Below are 17,372 nucleotides of genomic sequence, written 5' to 3'. Positions count from 1 at the left end.
CATCCCCCCTGTCTGATCTGACTTGTTTTTTAACTCTGTTGATAAGTATTGTTGATACTGGGCCATTTCCACCTTGCTGAAAAGACCTTGTCAGCTCTGGCCCTCCCCCTTTACTGGGACCCCACTCTTTAAATACCCCTCTGAAACCACCCTCCCGCCCCTACTCATGCATCTGATGAAGCGGGTCTTTGCCCATGAAAGTTAAAGTAATGTGAGTTTTCTAAAGGTAGACACAGCACTCAACCCTCTGAGAGTCTGAAGTGCCTTCCAATAGCTAAGGCACAAGGTGGGGAACACATTTTGAAAAGTCTTAACAGAGCGATACTTTGACGTGAAAACTACAGAACCTGAACCACCTGCAATATAGGAGGTTTTTCCTGGCATAGCTGAGAGAGCCAAACCAGGGCAAATTGCTTAAAGCAGGGCTACTTACAGCCCAGGACTGGGGTTCCCCACTGTAAAGCACAAAGAACACTTCTGTTGCCACACTGGCCAGGAAGAAGTTACACACGCAATTCTCTCAGACACTCCAGCTGCGTCTACACGTAAGCACCCTTTCGAAAGGGCAAAAATCGAAGTTCAGCTTTCGAAAAAGCGGCCATCGAGAGAGGGCCCCCACCACTGTTTTTCAGATCGGCATTCCGATCTGCGCTTCCGAAGTGCCGTCGAGGTCTTTCGAAAGAGAGCGTCCACACGGCTCCCACCCCTTTTTCAAAAGAAGGGAGGCAGGAAACGCCACGGACGGGGTCCCATGGCTGACAAGCCCTTCCGGGGCCGCAGCCGGCCGCCTCCTTTAAAGGGCCCCTCCCTCCGCCCTCCCTTCCGCACGAGCCGAGTGCTGCCCAGCCAGTCCCAACCCAGCAGAGCCCACGCGTGCCCACCATGGAGGCCCAGTGACAGTTCCTGCAGGAGGATGCCCTCATCATGGATGCCCTGCTGGCAGGGCTGTGCACCCTCGCCGCAGCTGCACCCAAGCTCATTGGGCGGCTGCAAGGTCCCCCTGGGGCCACAGAGCTCCCCCCACCGGGGCACCACCGGGCACCCCCCCGGGTGCCCCGATGTCTCTGGACCCACCCCAGCAGCACCGACTGGTGGGAGCGCGTGGTGCTGGGGGAGTGGGGTGAGGAAAGGTGGCTGCAGAACTTCCGCATGTCGAGGTAGACCTTCGACGAGACCTGCCACCGGCTCGCCCCCGCACTCCAGCACCAGGACACCTGCATGAGGCCGGCCCTCACCCTGGAGAAACACGTCGCGATTGCCATCTGGAAGCTGGCCACCCCGGACTCCTGTTGCTCCATGGGACAGCAGGTCGGGGGGGCAAGGCCACCGTTGGGGCTGTACTTATGGAGGTAAGGTGGGGGCGGGGGGGCTGGGGCAAGGGGAACCCTCCCCTGTAAGGGGCTGGATGGGGCAGGGGCTGGACGGGAGGGGGCGGGGCTGCATGGGCCAGGGGCCAGACAGGAGGGGAGCAGAATGGGCCTGAGGCGGGGGGGGCAATGGCTGCCACACCCTCACTAGAGCACGTCATCCTTCCCGCTCTGCAGGTCGTCAGGACCATCAACGCGATGCTGCTCTATAGGGTCATCTGCCTGGGGGATGTGGCCAACACCGTCGCCAGTTTCCAGGACCGGGGCTTCCCGAACTGCATCGGCACTTCGGACGGGACACACATCCCCATCCACACCCCGCCACATAGCGCCGGCCAGTACGTGAACAGGAAGGGCTTCCATTCGGTGGTGCTGCAGGCTCTGGTGGATGCGAGGGGCTGGTTCACCGACCTCTGCGTGGGTTGGGCCAGCCGCACCCATGATGCCCGGGTCTTCCGGCCTCTGCTGCTGCATGGGAGCCAGAACCTTCGTCCCCCAGAGGGAGATCCCTGTGGCAGAGGACATCGCCATGCCGCTCTGGATGGTGGGAGATGTGGCGTACCCCCCCTGAAGCCGGGGCTCATGAGGCCCTACACGGGACATCTTGACCCCACCCGGGAGGCGTTCAATGAGCACCTCAACCATGCCCGCAACGTGGTGGAGCGGGCCTTCGGGCGTCTAAAGGGGCGGTGGAGGTGTTTCCTCAGATGGCTGGAGGTCGGGGTCCCCAACATGCCTCAGGTGGCGGGCGCCTGTTGCATCCTCCACAACATTGTGGAGGGAAAGGGGGATGCCTATGTCCCCGGGGGGCCCTCTGGCTGGCGCTGTCTATGAGCAGCCGGGCACTGCCCCCATCCGCCAGGCCCACTGGGATGACCACCGCATTCGAGAGGCCCTCAGGCAGGCCTTTGTCAATGGCCACCTCTGACCTACACGTGCACCCACATCTGTCACCCACCATCCCTGCCACCCCCACCAGCACCGCACCTGCACATCCACCACCCACCAGCCACTGAGGAGCACAGCATGGAGTGGTGAATAATAAAGAAACATTTATATAACTTGGGTGTTTGTAAATCATATGTACAGGGGGAACCTAACTTGCCAGGGGGTCGGGGGGGAACCTAACTTGGAGGGGAGTGAGGTGCTCATTCCAGGGCAGGGGTGGTGGGCTGCGAACCCCGTCAGCACCTGGAGCCCCTGCCCCAGCCCCGGGTGCGGGGTCCCTGGCAGGGGGAGGGAGGGTGCTGGTAGCACCGGCAAATATTGCCAGCGGGTGGGCCTGGTGGGGGAAGAGGGGGCAGGGCCAGTAGGGGGAGACGATGGGGGCCAGGAGGCGGCCTTAGTTGCCGTGTGCTCCCGCACAGCATGGCCAATGCCCACAAGTGTGTCCAGCAGTCTCTCCCAGGCTGCCCTCCGCCACTCCTTGTCAGCCCAGGCGAGCTGGAGGTGCTCCTCAGCCACCTGGGCCTGGTGCTGGGTGGTTGGGTCTTCCTCGGCCCTCCGGGGGGCCCTCCGGCCACGGCCCCAATGGCGCGCTGCCTGGGGTGGAGTCCAGACACCTCCGATGGCTGCGGGTGGGCTCTCCAGGATGAGGGATGGCGCAGGGCTCTCCTGGCCCACGGATGGTGCGGCTGTGTGGACAGGAGGAGAGCAAGTCAGTAGTGTGCCCCGGAATGAGGGGAGCCAGCTGTGGCCTCTCCGCCCAAGCCCACCCCATGGGGCCCCTACCCCTGCCCCCCCCAAGGGACACTGACCCTTCCAGGGAGCACTGACTGCCCCCGCCCCCGGGACCAGGGCCTCCCAGCCTGTGTGTGATTCCAGGGGTCTCTCCTGCAGGTGGCCCTTCCCGGCCTGTGGTGCGCGGGCCCCGGGCACCGGCTGCCCCCTCTGTACGGCTTACGGTGCTGTCCGCTGGGGGCGGGTGCTGGGTCTCGCTGGTGTGGCACCGCAGGGTGCCGCATTCAATGTGGGGGCTGGCCTGTGTGACGCCCAGGACCACCGGCTCCATGTGCAGGTACCTAGGCGTTGCGTCGCCCCCACCCTGTGGAGTAGGTGTGCGCCCCTCCTTGTACATACCTGAGGGTCCCTCGGTGACGTCCGGAGATGTCCTGCCCTCGGTCGCCCAGCTGGAGGAGCAGGAGGGGATCACTATGGTCAGCTGCCCCTCCTCACTCAACCAGTCCATGGTCCCCTCGCCTTCCTGGGTCCCCAGTCCGGGCTGCTCTTCCTCCTGCTCCAGCTGCAGCTCCTCCCCGGAGGTGTCCAGGAAAGCCACGGGGGGGGGGGTGAACTCTCCTGGGGCCCCAGGATGCTCCATAGCTCCCTGTAGAAGGGGCACGTGGCTGGTTCTGCCCCGGAGCGTCCGGCCTGGTCCCTGGACCGGGCATATCGCTGGCGGAGTTCTTTTACTTTGGAGCGTACCTGCTCCGTGGTATACTCTGGGTGGGCCCTGGCGTGCAGGCCCATTGCCAGGCGGCCGAAGGCTGTGGCATTGCGTTGCTTTACACCCATGTGGCGCAGGACTGCCTCGTCCTGCCAGAGGCCAAGGAGGTCCTGCAGCTCCCGCTCCATCCAGGAGGGAACCGTTTTTTTTTTCTCCCCCAGGAGCCCTGGGAGCCTTGTGGGGGCTTGAAAAGGGGGCCATGGGGCTCATGGGGTTGGGGGGGGGCTGGCTGCTGGCCATGAGGGTGCTGGAGCATCAGGTTGGAGCTCGTGCGCAGGCTGCTCCTAGCACACTCTCAGCTTCCTGCCACGGGTTTCCTGCATGCGTGTGGCTTTAAGGCAGCCAAACGCAGGGACCATAGAGCCCCGCTGCTGCCGGCTGGAGTGGCCCCGCACTCCAGCTGATTGGTGCCATGGCAGACCTGTATTTCGAAAGAGTGGACTGTGGAGCGTCTACACATGTACCCTTTCGATTTATTATTTCAAAAGGGAGCGAGCTTCCTGATACGGGATCGGGGTTCGGATTTCGAAGTCTGCGCTCCGTTCTTTCAATTTTCTTTCGAAAGATGGGTTTACACATGTGGAACTCTCTTCCTGCTCTTTTGAAAAAGGGCCATTTATTTTGAAGTTTTTTGCACGGGTAGACACAGCTTCCCGCTTCCTTTGTGCCACAACTAGTATCCCTCCTTACAAAGATGACAGGCTATGTAACCCAATCTCACAAAATCTGAACAGGTTCTTCCAGTCCCAAAGGACCAGCCACAATCCCAGGTCAATGTATACTTTTATTTCTTACCCAAAAGAGCACTCTTGCCAATCCCTTAGAATCTAAAATCTGAAGGAAAGAAAGCATAGTATGAAAGTAAAATTGTTACATGAATCAAATTACATACATCAATCACAATTTCCAGATTTCCAGATCTGAAGAAATGAGTCTGTCCCACCAAAACTCATTACCCAATCAATTATTTTCTTAGTCTTCAATGTGTTACAGAACTGCTGGTTTGTTTTGATCAGTCACAAAATTCTTAATGCAGGCTTGCAGCAGTGATGAAATTGATGCTGTCTTCAAAGTCTCTGGAGTACATCCTTTGTTAGGTTGGGCCAGCAGTCCTTTTGGGTTCAGTTCACAGCAGAGATGCTTCTGAAGCGATGAGCTGGATTGAAGACAAAAGATGGAAGAACCTTAGGGTCCCCTTTACACCTTTGCTCATGTGGAGAGAAATCCATTGTTCTTCTCTGTGTGGAGGCATGTCCGAAATGGAGCCTGTTACATGAGCAGGTCATCTGTCCATGTCCTTTTTTGGGAAATCTGCCATTGCCTGTATCCTGGGCTACATGTCCACAGCCAAATTCCTAAGATGTGGATTGGTATCAAGTACTGCTTTACCTTTTCACAGTAGGTTGCCATGACTCCTATTGTGCTCTCCATAAACTAGACTTTCAACTACAAGCCCAGAGCCGATACTAATAACTCCACATATAAAATGATACAAACATATAAGCAGCATAAACAGATTCAGGGGTTCATCAGCCTTCATTAGACACCTGACTTGCCCACTTGGCATAAGATTTGGTGCCACCCTAGAACGGCAGTTGCACTGGTGCAATCTTGCATGTTCATTTTAAGTCTGCTAACGTCACACCACCAAAAAACACCACCAACTTTCTGTTGGTGGCATCTGACTCAGATGAAGAAAATGAACATGCTTCAGTCTACTTTCGTTGCAGGAGCAACTGGCAAAGAAGGACGTAGGGAAGTGCCCCATTAACGCCCCCCTGTGTGAATCCTCCCCACATCACTTCTAGCTCAGCGAAAAGCTGGGACAATGCTGGGACAATGCCCCCCCCAACCCCAGACCCTGCCTCTGCCCCCACTTCCTGCCCTGCCTCACACCTGCTCCACCCCACTTATTCCCCAAAATCCCCTCGACTGACTGAAGTGGCCCAGCGGATTAGCAGGGGCCTGGCAGTGGCACCAGAGATTGCTCCCCCCGAGTACTCAGCAGCTCTGATGAGGGGAAACAAAATGATATGGCCCCAGACTGCTCTGCTCTCCCAGCTCCTGGCCACATTGCTCCATTTCCTCCTGATGAGTGAAGCGGCAGGGAATTCTCCCTCCCTTACCCCTGAGTGACATGGCTGGGAGATGGGGAGTGAAGCCACATTGATCTTCTTCCCCCACCTCAGCTGCAGATATTTTGGAGCATAAGTGTTTGGAGCAGGTCTTTGCACATCCTATTACAGTGTCTCACTTTTCTTTTTGTTCCTTCTCACTTGGGGGCCCAGTCAGTGAGGTGGTTTTTGTGTTTGGCTTTCTTTGGCAGAGGGGTTGGTGGTGTTACTCCTCATTTGTGTGGCCTGTGACTGATTTTTCTGTAGAGTCAATGGCTCCCAGCCCTAAAAAAGTTCCCACTCACTAATATCCTGCTCCCCCAGGCTTGTGCTCTTTCTCCCCCTCATGGCTGGAAGGGTGTTAAAAGGCCACTTCACCTTGAATGATCCTTTCAAATATGTGTTGACTATTTATGCTCCTGATATAGTCCACCTTGTATTTAGCTATGACTGTCCGGCCTGGACTCTGCTAGGGGCATGTCTCCGCTCCACAGTTAACTCAGTCTGACTTATGTTGGCATACAACCATGCTGCTGCAGTAATTACATGGGCTGTGCATGTCTCCACTTTGCTCCTTGTGGCTGCCATATCCATCCACAGCAGGAGTGCCTCTGTTGTACTGTCAGCATGGGCTTCTGTAGGATGGCTTCTGAAAGCCAGTGACAATCCATATAAGCAACGTCTACACCAAACTACATTGACGCTGAGGCCATGTCTATACTTCTACATTTGTTGGCAAAACTTACCTCACCCAGGAACACAGAAACCCACGCAACCCCCTCCCCCTGCCCCCCAGCGACGTAAGTGGGAGAGTTTCTCTTGCCGGCATGGCTACTGCTGCTCACTAGAGAGCCACGGAGTGACTACATGACAGATCAGCCAATGGCACAGGTGCACTGGCACGGCTCCACCACTGACTGGTCTCTCATTTCGCCATAGCTGAACTCTACGCCCGTCATAGAGCGGGAGTCGGTCAGTCAGTGCAATGGGGCAGCTACACAGGTGGAAGTGAAAGTTTACTCTGCACATTTACATGGTTCAGGCACCATGACCTGCTTTGTAGTGACTCAGCTGTAATGCAGATTAGGCCTAGGAATGAGGTCAGTATAATGCCATCGCTCAGGGGTGTGAAAACTCCACTCTCCAAGTGATGTGGTGAAATGCACCAAACCCCAGGCACACACAGTGCCAGCTAGAGAAACCCTCCCCTAGGCCAAGGGAGCATCTTCCTTGACCAGCCCCAGCGACCATGACTGAAGCGTGAGCTCCTTTCCCAGACCTGAGGCAGTGTGCTGCGTAGCTTGCAGGCTGCTCTGGCTCTCCAAGAGCAGTGGGTCCAATGAAAGGTATGACCTCCCCCACCTCCTCTCTCCGATGCCCTGGAACCAACAGCTACAGAGCTCCCCAGGCGTGTTTGTGAGTGCACTACAGATGCACTCAGTACCTGTAACCTTATGTGTTGTGGGGAGGGGGCAGGGAAAAGCTTAGCTTGGAACTGTGGAGCTGTTGTTACTGTGAGTGAAACCTGATCTTGTTTCCTTTAAAACAAAACAAGGCAGTCCCACATGTAGGGGGAAAAGGGCAGGCAGCAGCACCCCCCCCGCACAACCCTGCTACTGTAGGACATCGGCACCTGCCTCCTATCTACCCAGCAGTGTGAGGAATGTAGGACACTTTCTTTAGGCCTCTCTGACTGAGATTTCACTGAAGCTTCCCTGCTACACGTGTCAGCCCCCAGCCACACTGATTGGAAAGCTAGTTCACTCATCTCTAGCCTCTCCTGCCCCTGGGCTGGCTGCTCTTTGCGCGTCTGTCACCTAGGAGTGCTTCACTGTAAGAGCAGAAGCGCTAAAGACTGACCCACGGCCGGGATCCTTCCCTGCTGTCAAGAAACAAATGTGTTGTCACACCACAAACATTGCTTCAATCGCACTCAAAACGTTTCTATTCAACTCTCCAGTTTTGGGGGAATGACAGTACCCCAGGGTGGGGCATCTATTCTTCCATTCAGTCCCACTTTGCACTTGTCTGAGTGACTCTTTCCTTTGCATGGGCTGGGTCAGATTACCAGGCTGGGCCCAGACTGTTACACACAGCTGGTGATTCCTCCGCAGGATAGCAAATGCACTTCTGAATGCTAAGGTCTTTTTCCCAGAACACCTTTGCTCCTCCTTACTGTGCGTAAGCAGCCAGCCATTTTATAGCCATGTGTCTCCTGTACTAGCTTCTCTTTCAACTGGTAAGTAATCTTAGCTCCTCTTTAATATTTCTGAGGGTAGCAGAGTCTTTCAAATTTGAACACCCTCCATGAATTTCATGGAGGTGATGTTTATACTCTCAAACCCATAAACACCAGGATTGGAACCTCCTTTCAATTCTTTGTATTTATTCACAACCGGGGTGAAGGTAACAAATTTCTGACAGGTAGTGTACTATCACAACCTATCCCCCTGCAAGGGCGGGGGGGGGGGTGGGAATCACTGTGATAAAACAGTGTCTGTGTGAAATTTAAGAGTTGGGTGGAGGGCAGGGGATTCGGGGCAGAGGGACGGGATTGCAGGGCAAGGGGGCTCAGGAGGCAGGGAGTTAGTGTATTGAGCACTGTTCCCGCTAAGATTTTTCATCCATGAGTGGAGTGACTTTTATCTTATGCCCCAACACTAAGGCCATGTGTGCTTGTTTAGATGTGTGCCACCATGGCACCACACCCGTAAGTTATTAATAGAAGCATTTTTAAAGCAGGCATGTACATGAACACCTGCCCAGATGGAAGGGGAGCCCAGCCACACATACACACACACATCCCGGGGGGGAAGCAGGGAGCCCAGCACACACACCCCACAGCCCAGATGGAAGGGGAGCCCAGACAAACACACACACACCCCCGGGAGGGAAGAGGGGAAGCCAGCCCGCCCCCCCCCCCACACACACACTCTCTCTCTCTCTCCAGATGGAAGGGGAGCCCAGCCACACATACATATCCCGGGGAATCAGGGGAGCACAGACACACACCCCAGGTGCAAGAGGAGCCCAGCTACACAGACACACACACATCCCAAGGAGAAGGGGGGAGACCATCCATACACCTGATGGAAGAGGAGCCCAGCCACATACACACACACACACACACACATCCCAGAGGGAAGCAGAGGAGCCCAGACACACCCACACACAACAGCAGGGGGTCAAATGGGGAAATTGCCCCAGGCAGCCCTTCAGGGGTGGCTGGGCTCTCCAGTCCCCTTTGAATTGCTTTAGGGAGGACTTCACAGGGGTAGGAATGGTGCTATTCTACATGCTTAGGAGAGGGCCTGAGGGCTGACCCCCCTGCCCTTAGCCACACCCGCAGACCCACCCTTTGAAAGGATGTGGAGCTGGGCCTCATCCCACCTTGCCCTGGAGCTGGGCCTGGCTGTCAGCCTCACTACCTCCCCCTCAATAAACTCCAAAATGATGCCCCTGCCTCCCCAAGACAGGAGGGTCCTGGCCAGCAGCTGATAGGGTGAGCAGCAGGGCCAGGGGCTGGCATTGGCTGCAGGAGTCTATGGCCCCCTTCCGTCTGCATGCACTGACAGCAGCGGGGAAAGCGCAGGACAAGCCACCTCCATCTGGCAATGCTCCAGCACGTGACCCAGGGGAGCAGCAGGACTCGCCAGCAGGAAGTGGAGCGGCGTGGCTGGAGATCAGGTTGTGCTGGGGCTGCCTGGCCACGCTTCCCCCTTGCCACTGCTGGAGTGTGTGGGGCTGGTCCCACCCTTCCCCTGGAGTGGTGTGGCCAGAGAGCAGCACTGGAGATGCCTTGCTGTGCCTTTCCCGCAGCTGCTGGTGAGTGCAGGGCAGTGGGGGCGGGTGCCTGCTGCTGGCACCAGCACCACTAGTGCCCTGGGCTGCCTCAGCTGGTGGAAAGGTGGGGGGTGACAAGGAGCTAGGGAGAGGCAGCGCCTGGGGTGAAAGGGGTTGTCCTGGCCCTTCCTTCGTCTGGTTGTGGGGGCGCACATGGCTGGTGGACATGGAGCACAACTTACCACTGCTGTCTTTGTAACAGCCTGTTGTGGGTGAATGCCTGTACAGGGTTAACCCCAGAGAGAGCCGGCTGGCTGTGGGAGGCAGCCAGGCGCACCAATGGGAAGTGAGAGGAAGATTTTTGAATGATCTGCCGGGAGAGTCTTTCTGTTGTGTGGCCGGAGGAGAGAGACCACAGAGCTAGTTTAAGTCTGAACCAGGCTTGGATGGTTCAGGTTCTAAGGCTCAGAAAAAAATCTGGGCCTACAGGTGTGTAATGTGACAGGAAATGTTTAGTCAAATGCAATCAGGTTACTGTTGTGGTGTGGGGTGTCTCAGGCTGGCTGATGTACCCCCTGTACAGTGTAACTGCTAAACCAGTGGGTCCCAAACTTTTCGGCATCACAACCCCTTTTGATTTTTGAAAAACCCTCAGGACCCCCCCTCCTCCACCTCTTCTTTACCATCATCCAACCCTACTTTCAACAACTATTCAATTTGTAATTTACAAGAAACACAAAATATTGACATAAAAATATTTAAAATTAAAAATAAGCGCAAATAGTGTTTCTTGGCCCAAAAAATTAATAATAATGTAATTTAACGTCAGAAACAATTTAATGTAAAAAGATGGTGCTGCATTTTCTTCACACGTTGGGAAATCATAGGAGACTGACTAAGGACCGTCCAGGCTAACGGCACAGGCCCCACCTTGTGGGTGCCTGGCACAGCCAAAGCTGGCCAGCTGCCTAGGCCCTGTGTTGCTGGGGCCGGCTGCCCAAGCCCTGCACTGCCAGAGACACCTGCCTGAGCCCCATGCTGCCAGGGAAGCCCGCCTGAGCCACGGGCCAGCCACGCTAGCTCACACGTTGCCGTAGCCAACTACCCACTCAAGCCCCTCATGCTGCCAGCGCCACTCACCCAAGCTGTCCACCTGAGCCCCCATGCTGCTGGGGCCAGCCACCTGCTCACTCACCAGCCATCGGAACTGCCCACCTTCCAGCCATGGGCCAGCTGCCCGTATCCCCGTGCTCCTGGGGCAAGCTGCCTGCCCGAGCCCTGGTGCTCCCAGGGCCAGTCACCCACTCAAGCCACCTGTGCTACCAGGGCCAACCACCCAGCTGCTCAAGCTGCCTGCCTGAGTCCTCGCACTGCCAGGGCCAGCTGCTCACCCACCAGCTGTGGGCCAGCCACCTGAGCTTCAGGCCAGCTGCCTGAGCCACCTGCCCAAGCCCCTCAGGCTGCCAGGTTCAGCCTCCCGCCTGAACCCGTGATGCTGAGGCTAGCCAGCCACCCACCCACCAGCTGCTGCCCGAGCCACCTGCCTGAGAGGGGAGGCTGGGTCTCCTTGCACCCTCCCTGGAATCTCTTCACCCCCCCCGGCCCCAGGGAGTACACACACACACAAACACCCCAGTTTGGGAAACCATGTGCTAAACTGAGTCCCAGGGAAGTGCTTCTCTGTGCTGTAATCGACCTTTCTGTAGTTGCTCTGTAACACCTGGCAACATGTTTTATCATCTATTCCTTTTTGTTAACAAATCACTTTTTTAAGGCAATGATTTAATTCATGTGTCCTAAGCGGTATGAATGTGTGCATAAGACTAAAGGGCAGCTATCAGATTGCAGTTTGGTTTTCTCTTGTTTTCAAGGCTCTCTCCTAAACTGAGGATTAAGAGCTTGGGGTTACCCCAAAGGGAGACATCCCAAGTGTGTCTTCCTGGGTTCTAACAAGGGGGTTTCTCACTTGGGTTGTGGCCCTTACCTCCCAGGGTCAGGGAATCGGTGACCTTGGGAAGCTTTTAAGCAGAAGCCTATAGAGGCAAGGTATTTTAAGGTCTCTTTTGGGACCTCACATGCACTAGGATTGCCAGAGTGGGGAGCAGCCTTGACACAGTCCTTAACATATTTGAAGACTGTCCTCAGAGCCCCCCCTCAGTCGTCTTTTCTGAAGTGTGAACATTCCTTTTTTTTAACCTTCCTTTCTAGGGCAGCTTTTCTAAACCTTTTTTCATTTTTGTTGCCCTACTCTGGACTTTCTCCAACGTGCCTGTACTTTCTGAGAGCGCGGCCCCCCAGAACCAGACACAGCACTCAGCTGAGGCCTCATCAGTGCCCAGTAGAACAGGACAGTTAGCTGCCATCCGACAGACCTGTTAGTAGTCCCCTGAATGCTATTAGCTTTTCTCACAACTGCGCCACATTCCGATGCTTGTTCAATTTGTGACCCACTAGACCCCACAAATATTTCATGATGGCAGAAGCCTCTGCATCAGTTTTGGGGGTTTGGACTTTTCAAAATTTTTTGGGAAAAGTGATCTTCAGTTTAACCTGAAATGACTGTCGTCGTCACCTTCTTTTTGAATTTGGAATGCCCAGTGACCCAGAAGAGCCATGATTTGCCCAGCTCTTGTCATGAGGCCATCCGTATGTGGATGGAAACCTGGGGAATCCAGAAACCCTGTTTGTGGGCAAGGGTAAACAATGTGTCTCATGGGCCACACAGAGACCCGGAGGCTGCAGCCGCACTGCAGTGCAGCAGCATGGCAATGGGCCTTGCCTTGCAGCGGAGACAAGGGATGTGCAGGGTTGCTGGCCTCCAGGCCCTCAAAGGGCAGAGTTGAGATGAGACCTGCTCATGTGCCCAGGCTGCTTTAAAAACTGGGGACCTTTGACCTCCAAGGTGCAGTGGCAGTGCCAGTGCCAACCCCCTCCCCACGCCCAGTGGAACTAAGGCAGAGGCACGAGGAGCGGCTGGCCAGCCTGAGGCACCAGGAGACCTCGGGGTGGGGGGGCTGCGGAGGAAAAGGTCAGTTTGCCAGAGAGAAAGGTGAGGGTTGGGGGAGCTGCGAGTCCTCTGAGCTGGGGGTCGGGGGAGGAGGCAGCACTGCCTGCTCCTTGCAGGAGGTGAACAAAGGAGGGTGTCACAGCAAAGAACTTGCAGGGGGGAGGGGACCCCCACACTGTGCAGACGGCTGATAGTCTGGGGAGATCGAACAGGGGAGAGTAGTGGTGGTGTCAGCAATAATTGTTCCGGGGGTGGGGGGGGGGGGCTAGGAGGGATCTCACTGTTTTGCCACCAAGCCTATTCTTGAGTAGTAGCCACAACTGAGCAACCTGGATCCTGGTCCTGCTGGCTGCCACTCACAGGCCAAGATCTGAACCATGGCTGAGCAGCATCGGACCACTCTGGCCCTTCTTGCTGACAGGCAAGTGGGCATCACCAAAAGCCAGGCCCAAGGGGGGGCTGCCCCTCCCTTAGCTGAGGAGTCACAGAGCTACTCCCCTAAAGGTGAAACCCAGCAGCTCAACTCCTCTGCCCTTCTGGAACTGCAGGGTTCGTTGTCGATCAGCTCCTCTGACCTGGCCCGCACAGGCTTGTGGCCCTTAGCTGAGGGCTGCACACACTGAAGCCAGTACAGGGCTGGCTGGCAGTTCTTCTAGAAGGCAGCCAGTCTCCACCGGGAAACAGGAAGTTCTGGTGGATCTGCTGCTCCCCTCTGTGGAGGATGTCCCCATACTTACTCATCCCCAACCATGGGAATCCAACCGCACTCGTGGCCCACAGAGCATGAAGGACAGCATAGGGACAACCTGCTCCTCTCGCCCAGCCCAGCCCATGCAGCAGGGGATGTGTAGCCAGTGCCCAGGCCTAGCCCTTACGGCCATCTGGCCCCAGGAGGAGCACACCTGCAAGCACAGGTGCTGGAAGGGGTGGGGGCTCTGCTGCAGCACCCCCAAGCTTGAAGTAGTTTTCATTATATCCAGGGTTTCCAGTCTGGTTCAACAGCTCTCAGCACCCACTGTAGGAAAAGTGTTCCAGCACCCCTCCAAGAAGGGAAGAACACCACATCCACAGTGTCCTTGGGCTCAGGCAGGAGAGTGGGGCACATCCATGCGTCACTCGTCTCTTGGGACAAGGGACCCAGGGGGCACTGAACTCTGTGGGGAACATGGCCATGGGGCACTGGGTCCATGGCAGGGACAACAGAGCACAGGAGCATTGCAGGGAACATGTCCATGCAGATCTGAGCTCGTGGGGGAGGAACAGACCCACTGGGTGAAGCAGAGGAAGGAACAAGAGACCAACAGGAGCCCTGGGCTCTGGAGAAAAACACATCCATGGTGCATTTGGTTCTTGGTGGGAAAACAGATGCAAGACAATTGGGTTCGGGGGGGTGGGAAATGTCCAAGGGGCACAGGACACTATGGCAACAGACCCACACAAGTGTTGCGGGGGAACATGCCCATGGGTAACAAAGGTCTTGAGAAGGAAATAATAGACCCACAGAGGCGGTGAGCTCTGAGAAACGTGGGGATATATCCACTGGGCTCTTGGGAGAGGACAACAGACCCACAGTTGAACTGGGGTGTGGGAAGAACGTCACTATGTCACTAGGGCACTGAGCTGTTGCAGGCAGACAAGACCCATAGGAGTATTGTGGTCTGGGGGAAGAGACAACCAAGTGGCACTGTGTCCATGGCAGGCACAAAGATGCACAGTTGTGTTTGAGGGAACATGTCCATGGGGCACTGAGTTTAGTGGGAGGGAGAAACAGACCCGTAAGAGCGTTGGGCTCAGGAGAAAAACCTGACCATGTGGCACTGGGTCTTTGGTGGGCAGAAAGACTCACAGGGGCATGTGGGAGAACATGTCCATGGGGCACTGGACTCCTGACAGGGAGACAGCCCCACAGGGGTGTTGGGCTCTGGGGAGAACACATCTCTGAGGCACTGGACTCTGGGAGAGAAGGCACATCTCTGGGAACAAGTGGAGAGTACAGCGCGTGGTGCAGTCTGAGCTGTGCTGTGGGCCCCCAGCTGGCAATACAGCCATCTTCACGTGCCCAGCCTGTACAGTTCAAAGGCAAAGAAATGTTTATTCTTCCAAGGTCAGAAAAAGAGACCTTTCCTTTCATTATATTTTTACAAGCAGACTCGCCCCTTGCACTGAAGATGGCGCCTGGCCTGATGCCCCATCCTGCCCCTACTTCCAGAGCCTGGCCAGGTTTCTCAGACCCTACTGTGACCCTCACCAGTCTCCCTGGAATTCCTGTCTCTACCGGTCCTGGATGCTTCTGTTTTGGCTATTGACAAGGTCCCCAGTAGCAATGGATCCAAGGAGACATTTAGCTCATCCATAGGGTGCCCACCCCAGCACTCCTGCACGTGATTGTGGCCATCCCACAGGTTATTAGCCCATGCACTGTGCCACATAAGCTTCTGAGCTGGGCTGCTCCCCCCACCCCAAACAGATGGTGAGGTTGTCCTGGCAGTCACAGCCAAGGAGTGGAGAGAGTCAGATCTTTGATGCCGTTGGTCAGAGAGCTCACTGTCATCAGTGACTCATGGGAGCACTCAGGAGGTACATCACACTCTGCCATTGCCAAAATTTTGTTACTCACATGCCCCTCCCTGCACAGCTTCTTCCCCCAAGCACCACTCACTGCTATTACCCTGGGAGACTTGCACACAACTACCCCACCTGGACAGGAGCTAGCTGGAATGAGATTACACTAAGAATGTGGGCTCCTGGCCTGGACAACTACGGCCAGCCCGCCCGACTCTGTTCCTCTGCAAAGCCTCAGCAGGGCAGCGGGAGAGGGGTGGGGAGGATGGGGCTCTTGTGTTTCAGTGTGGGGGTTCAATGAAGTCAGGGTCAGGTGATGACAATGCTGGAGACCACTGGCTCTACAGTGCCATTTCTGGTGAGCAGAACCACTTGTCCCCTCCAGCTGTGTGACTGGAAAGAGCCGCGGCTAGCGGGGTGGGTGCGTATGAACCCCCGTGGTCTGCCCAAGGAGGAGGGAAACGGTGCAAGAGCAGCCCAGGTCCTGGTGCCACTGAGGTTGAGGAAAGGACCTATCAGTCAGTGTGCCTGCGGAGGGCTGGCTTGCCGGGGCTCCAGGTGCAATGGGGGCACTTGCAGCACCTGCTGTGGCAGGGCTTTGATCTTGGGTGGGACCTGTGAAGCACCAAGCTCACAGAGCCATGAGATTGGGAGTGTGCATCTGTGCATCACCTTGCACAACAGCATCTCTGCACAGCAGCCGGGAGTTATAGGGGATGAGGGAGTTCTGGCTGGGTCTTAGCAGCTCTCTAGAGTTTTCTAACACGCCCATCCTGGGCTAGCTGAGCACTGAACAGCATTCAGGCCCATTGAGCTGAGCCCATGTTAGACCTAACATGTCTCCTTGACAGTCAGGGTACAGGAAGAAAGCAGGGCTGGGGGCTAAGACAGCCCTAGTGAGGGTTGTCTCAAGAACACTGGGAGAGCCCTCAATGGCGCTTGGGGAAGAAACCCCCTGCCCTTGGATCAGGACAAAGGGACCCAATACGAAGACATGAACCCCCGTCACTGGCTTGGTTGGTTGTTCCAGGGCTCCCATCCCTTCATGAACATTCATCTGCAGAGGAGTCATTCCCCAAATTAGTACACTTGTAATCTGAAGATAGTGCAAATCTGAGAGGCCCTGTCCCTAGGGGTCAGGCTCTGGGTAGTGGTCAAGGCAAACATGTCCATGCCAGCAGATCTGCGCACATGAGACACTGGAGTCCAGGCCTTTCCCCATTTCCCTGCGATTTGCATCTCATCAGCTATCTTCTCACCTTTTCTCCTTCACAGCAGGTTCAAGCCCCAAGTCATCGTCCCCCCACCAGCTCCCTCATCGCACCTGGCAGGGAGCTCCAAAGGTATAAAGAGTATTCTGTCCCCCTTTCCAGGAGCATGAAGCATGGGGAGAGGGCAGGACAGGAGTAACCTGGCTGTCTGGAGAAGGCTGGCACTGAATTGCACCTCAGCCACCACTATCCATCACAGCACCCACTCAGTTCCCCACTGCCACCAGAATGAGCCCCGGAAGAAAGACAACTCTCCACCAAGTGGGCAGGGTAGTGGCCTCCTCCTGCCCTGTTGGCCACAAGGCCCTGAGTGGAGAGCAGGTGGAAGACACTTTGCCAGGCACAGCAGGGTGGCTCCTTGGAGAGGGAATTCCTGGGCCATGGCTGATCCCGAGCAAGCGGGTGTTTCCCAGACAGCAGCAGTCTCCTTGGTGGGTGACCTGCAGATGCTGCAGCTGAAGAGCCAGTCCATTCCAGGGGTGTGACTTGGGGAGAGAGGACAGTGTGGCAAACAGGTAGCCAGGAGTTGAGAGCGAGTCACTGGCTAGGGAGAGTCCAGATTCCTTCCACCACTGGTGACTCACAGACCAGCCCCCCTCATCACTGGTTCATGGGCTCTTCTTCTTCCATTGGCTCGTCCAGTGGCCTACAGTAAAGGAAACCAGCCACCTTGGTCAGAAGAATTCCTCACACACCATGTTCAGAGAGGGGCTGCTCAGTACCATCCGCAGGGGAGCAGCTGGAGTTCCCCACACACCACAGCCAGAGAAGGTTATTCCCCACATTTCATGTCAGGGAGAGCAAGAGACACAAAAACTTTCA

At 56.1% G+C, this 17,372-nt stretch overlaps 1 protein-coding gene across 7 annotated transcripts in view; it reads right to left on the bottom strand.

Annotated features, from left to right (window-relative positions):
* Positions 1-13,773: 13,773 nt before the first annotated feature.
* Positions 13,774-17,372, bottom strand: part of HDAC7 (histone deacetylase 7) — a 241,923-nt gene continuing 238,324 nt past the window's right edge. For 5 of the 7 annotated variants that reach the window (XM_074979489.1, XM_074979491.1, XM_074979487.1 and 2 more), the window contains one exon: positions 13,775-17,196. In XM_074979489.1, coding sequence (XP_074835590.1) covers positions 17,151-17,196 — 46 coding nt within the window. In that variant the 3' untranslated portion in view covers positions 13,775-17,150. Of the gene's footprint in view, positions 17,197-17,372 lie in introns of all 7 variants that reach the window. The other 2 variants (XM_074979488.1, XM_074979486.1) reach the window with 1 other exon arrangement.

The sequence above is a fragment of the Carettochelys insculpta genome, chromosome 29 (genome assembly GCF_033958435.1).
Source record: "Carettochelys insculpta isolate YL-2023 chromosome 29, ASM3395843v1, whole genome shotgun sequence".
Classification (NCBI taxonomy): Eukaryota; Metazoa; Chordata; order Testudines; family Carettochelyidae; genus Carettochelys; species Carettochelys insculpta.
Note: the sequence above shows the minus strand (reverse complement) of the source record. Positions and strands in the feature narration are given on the sequence as shown.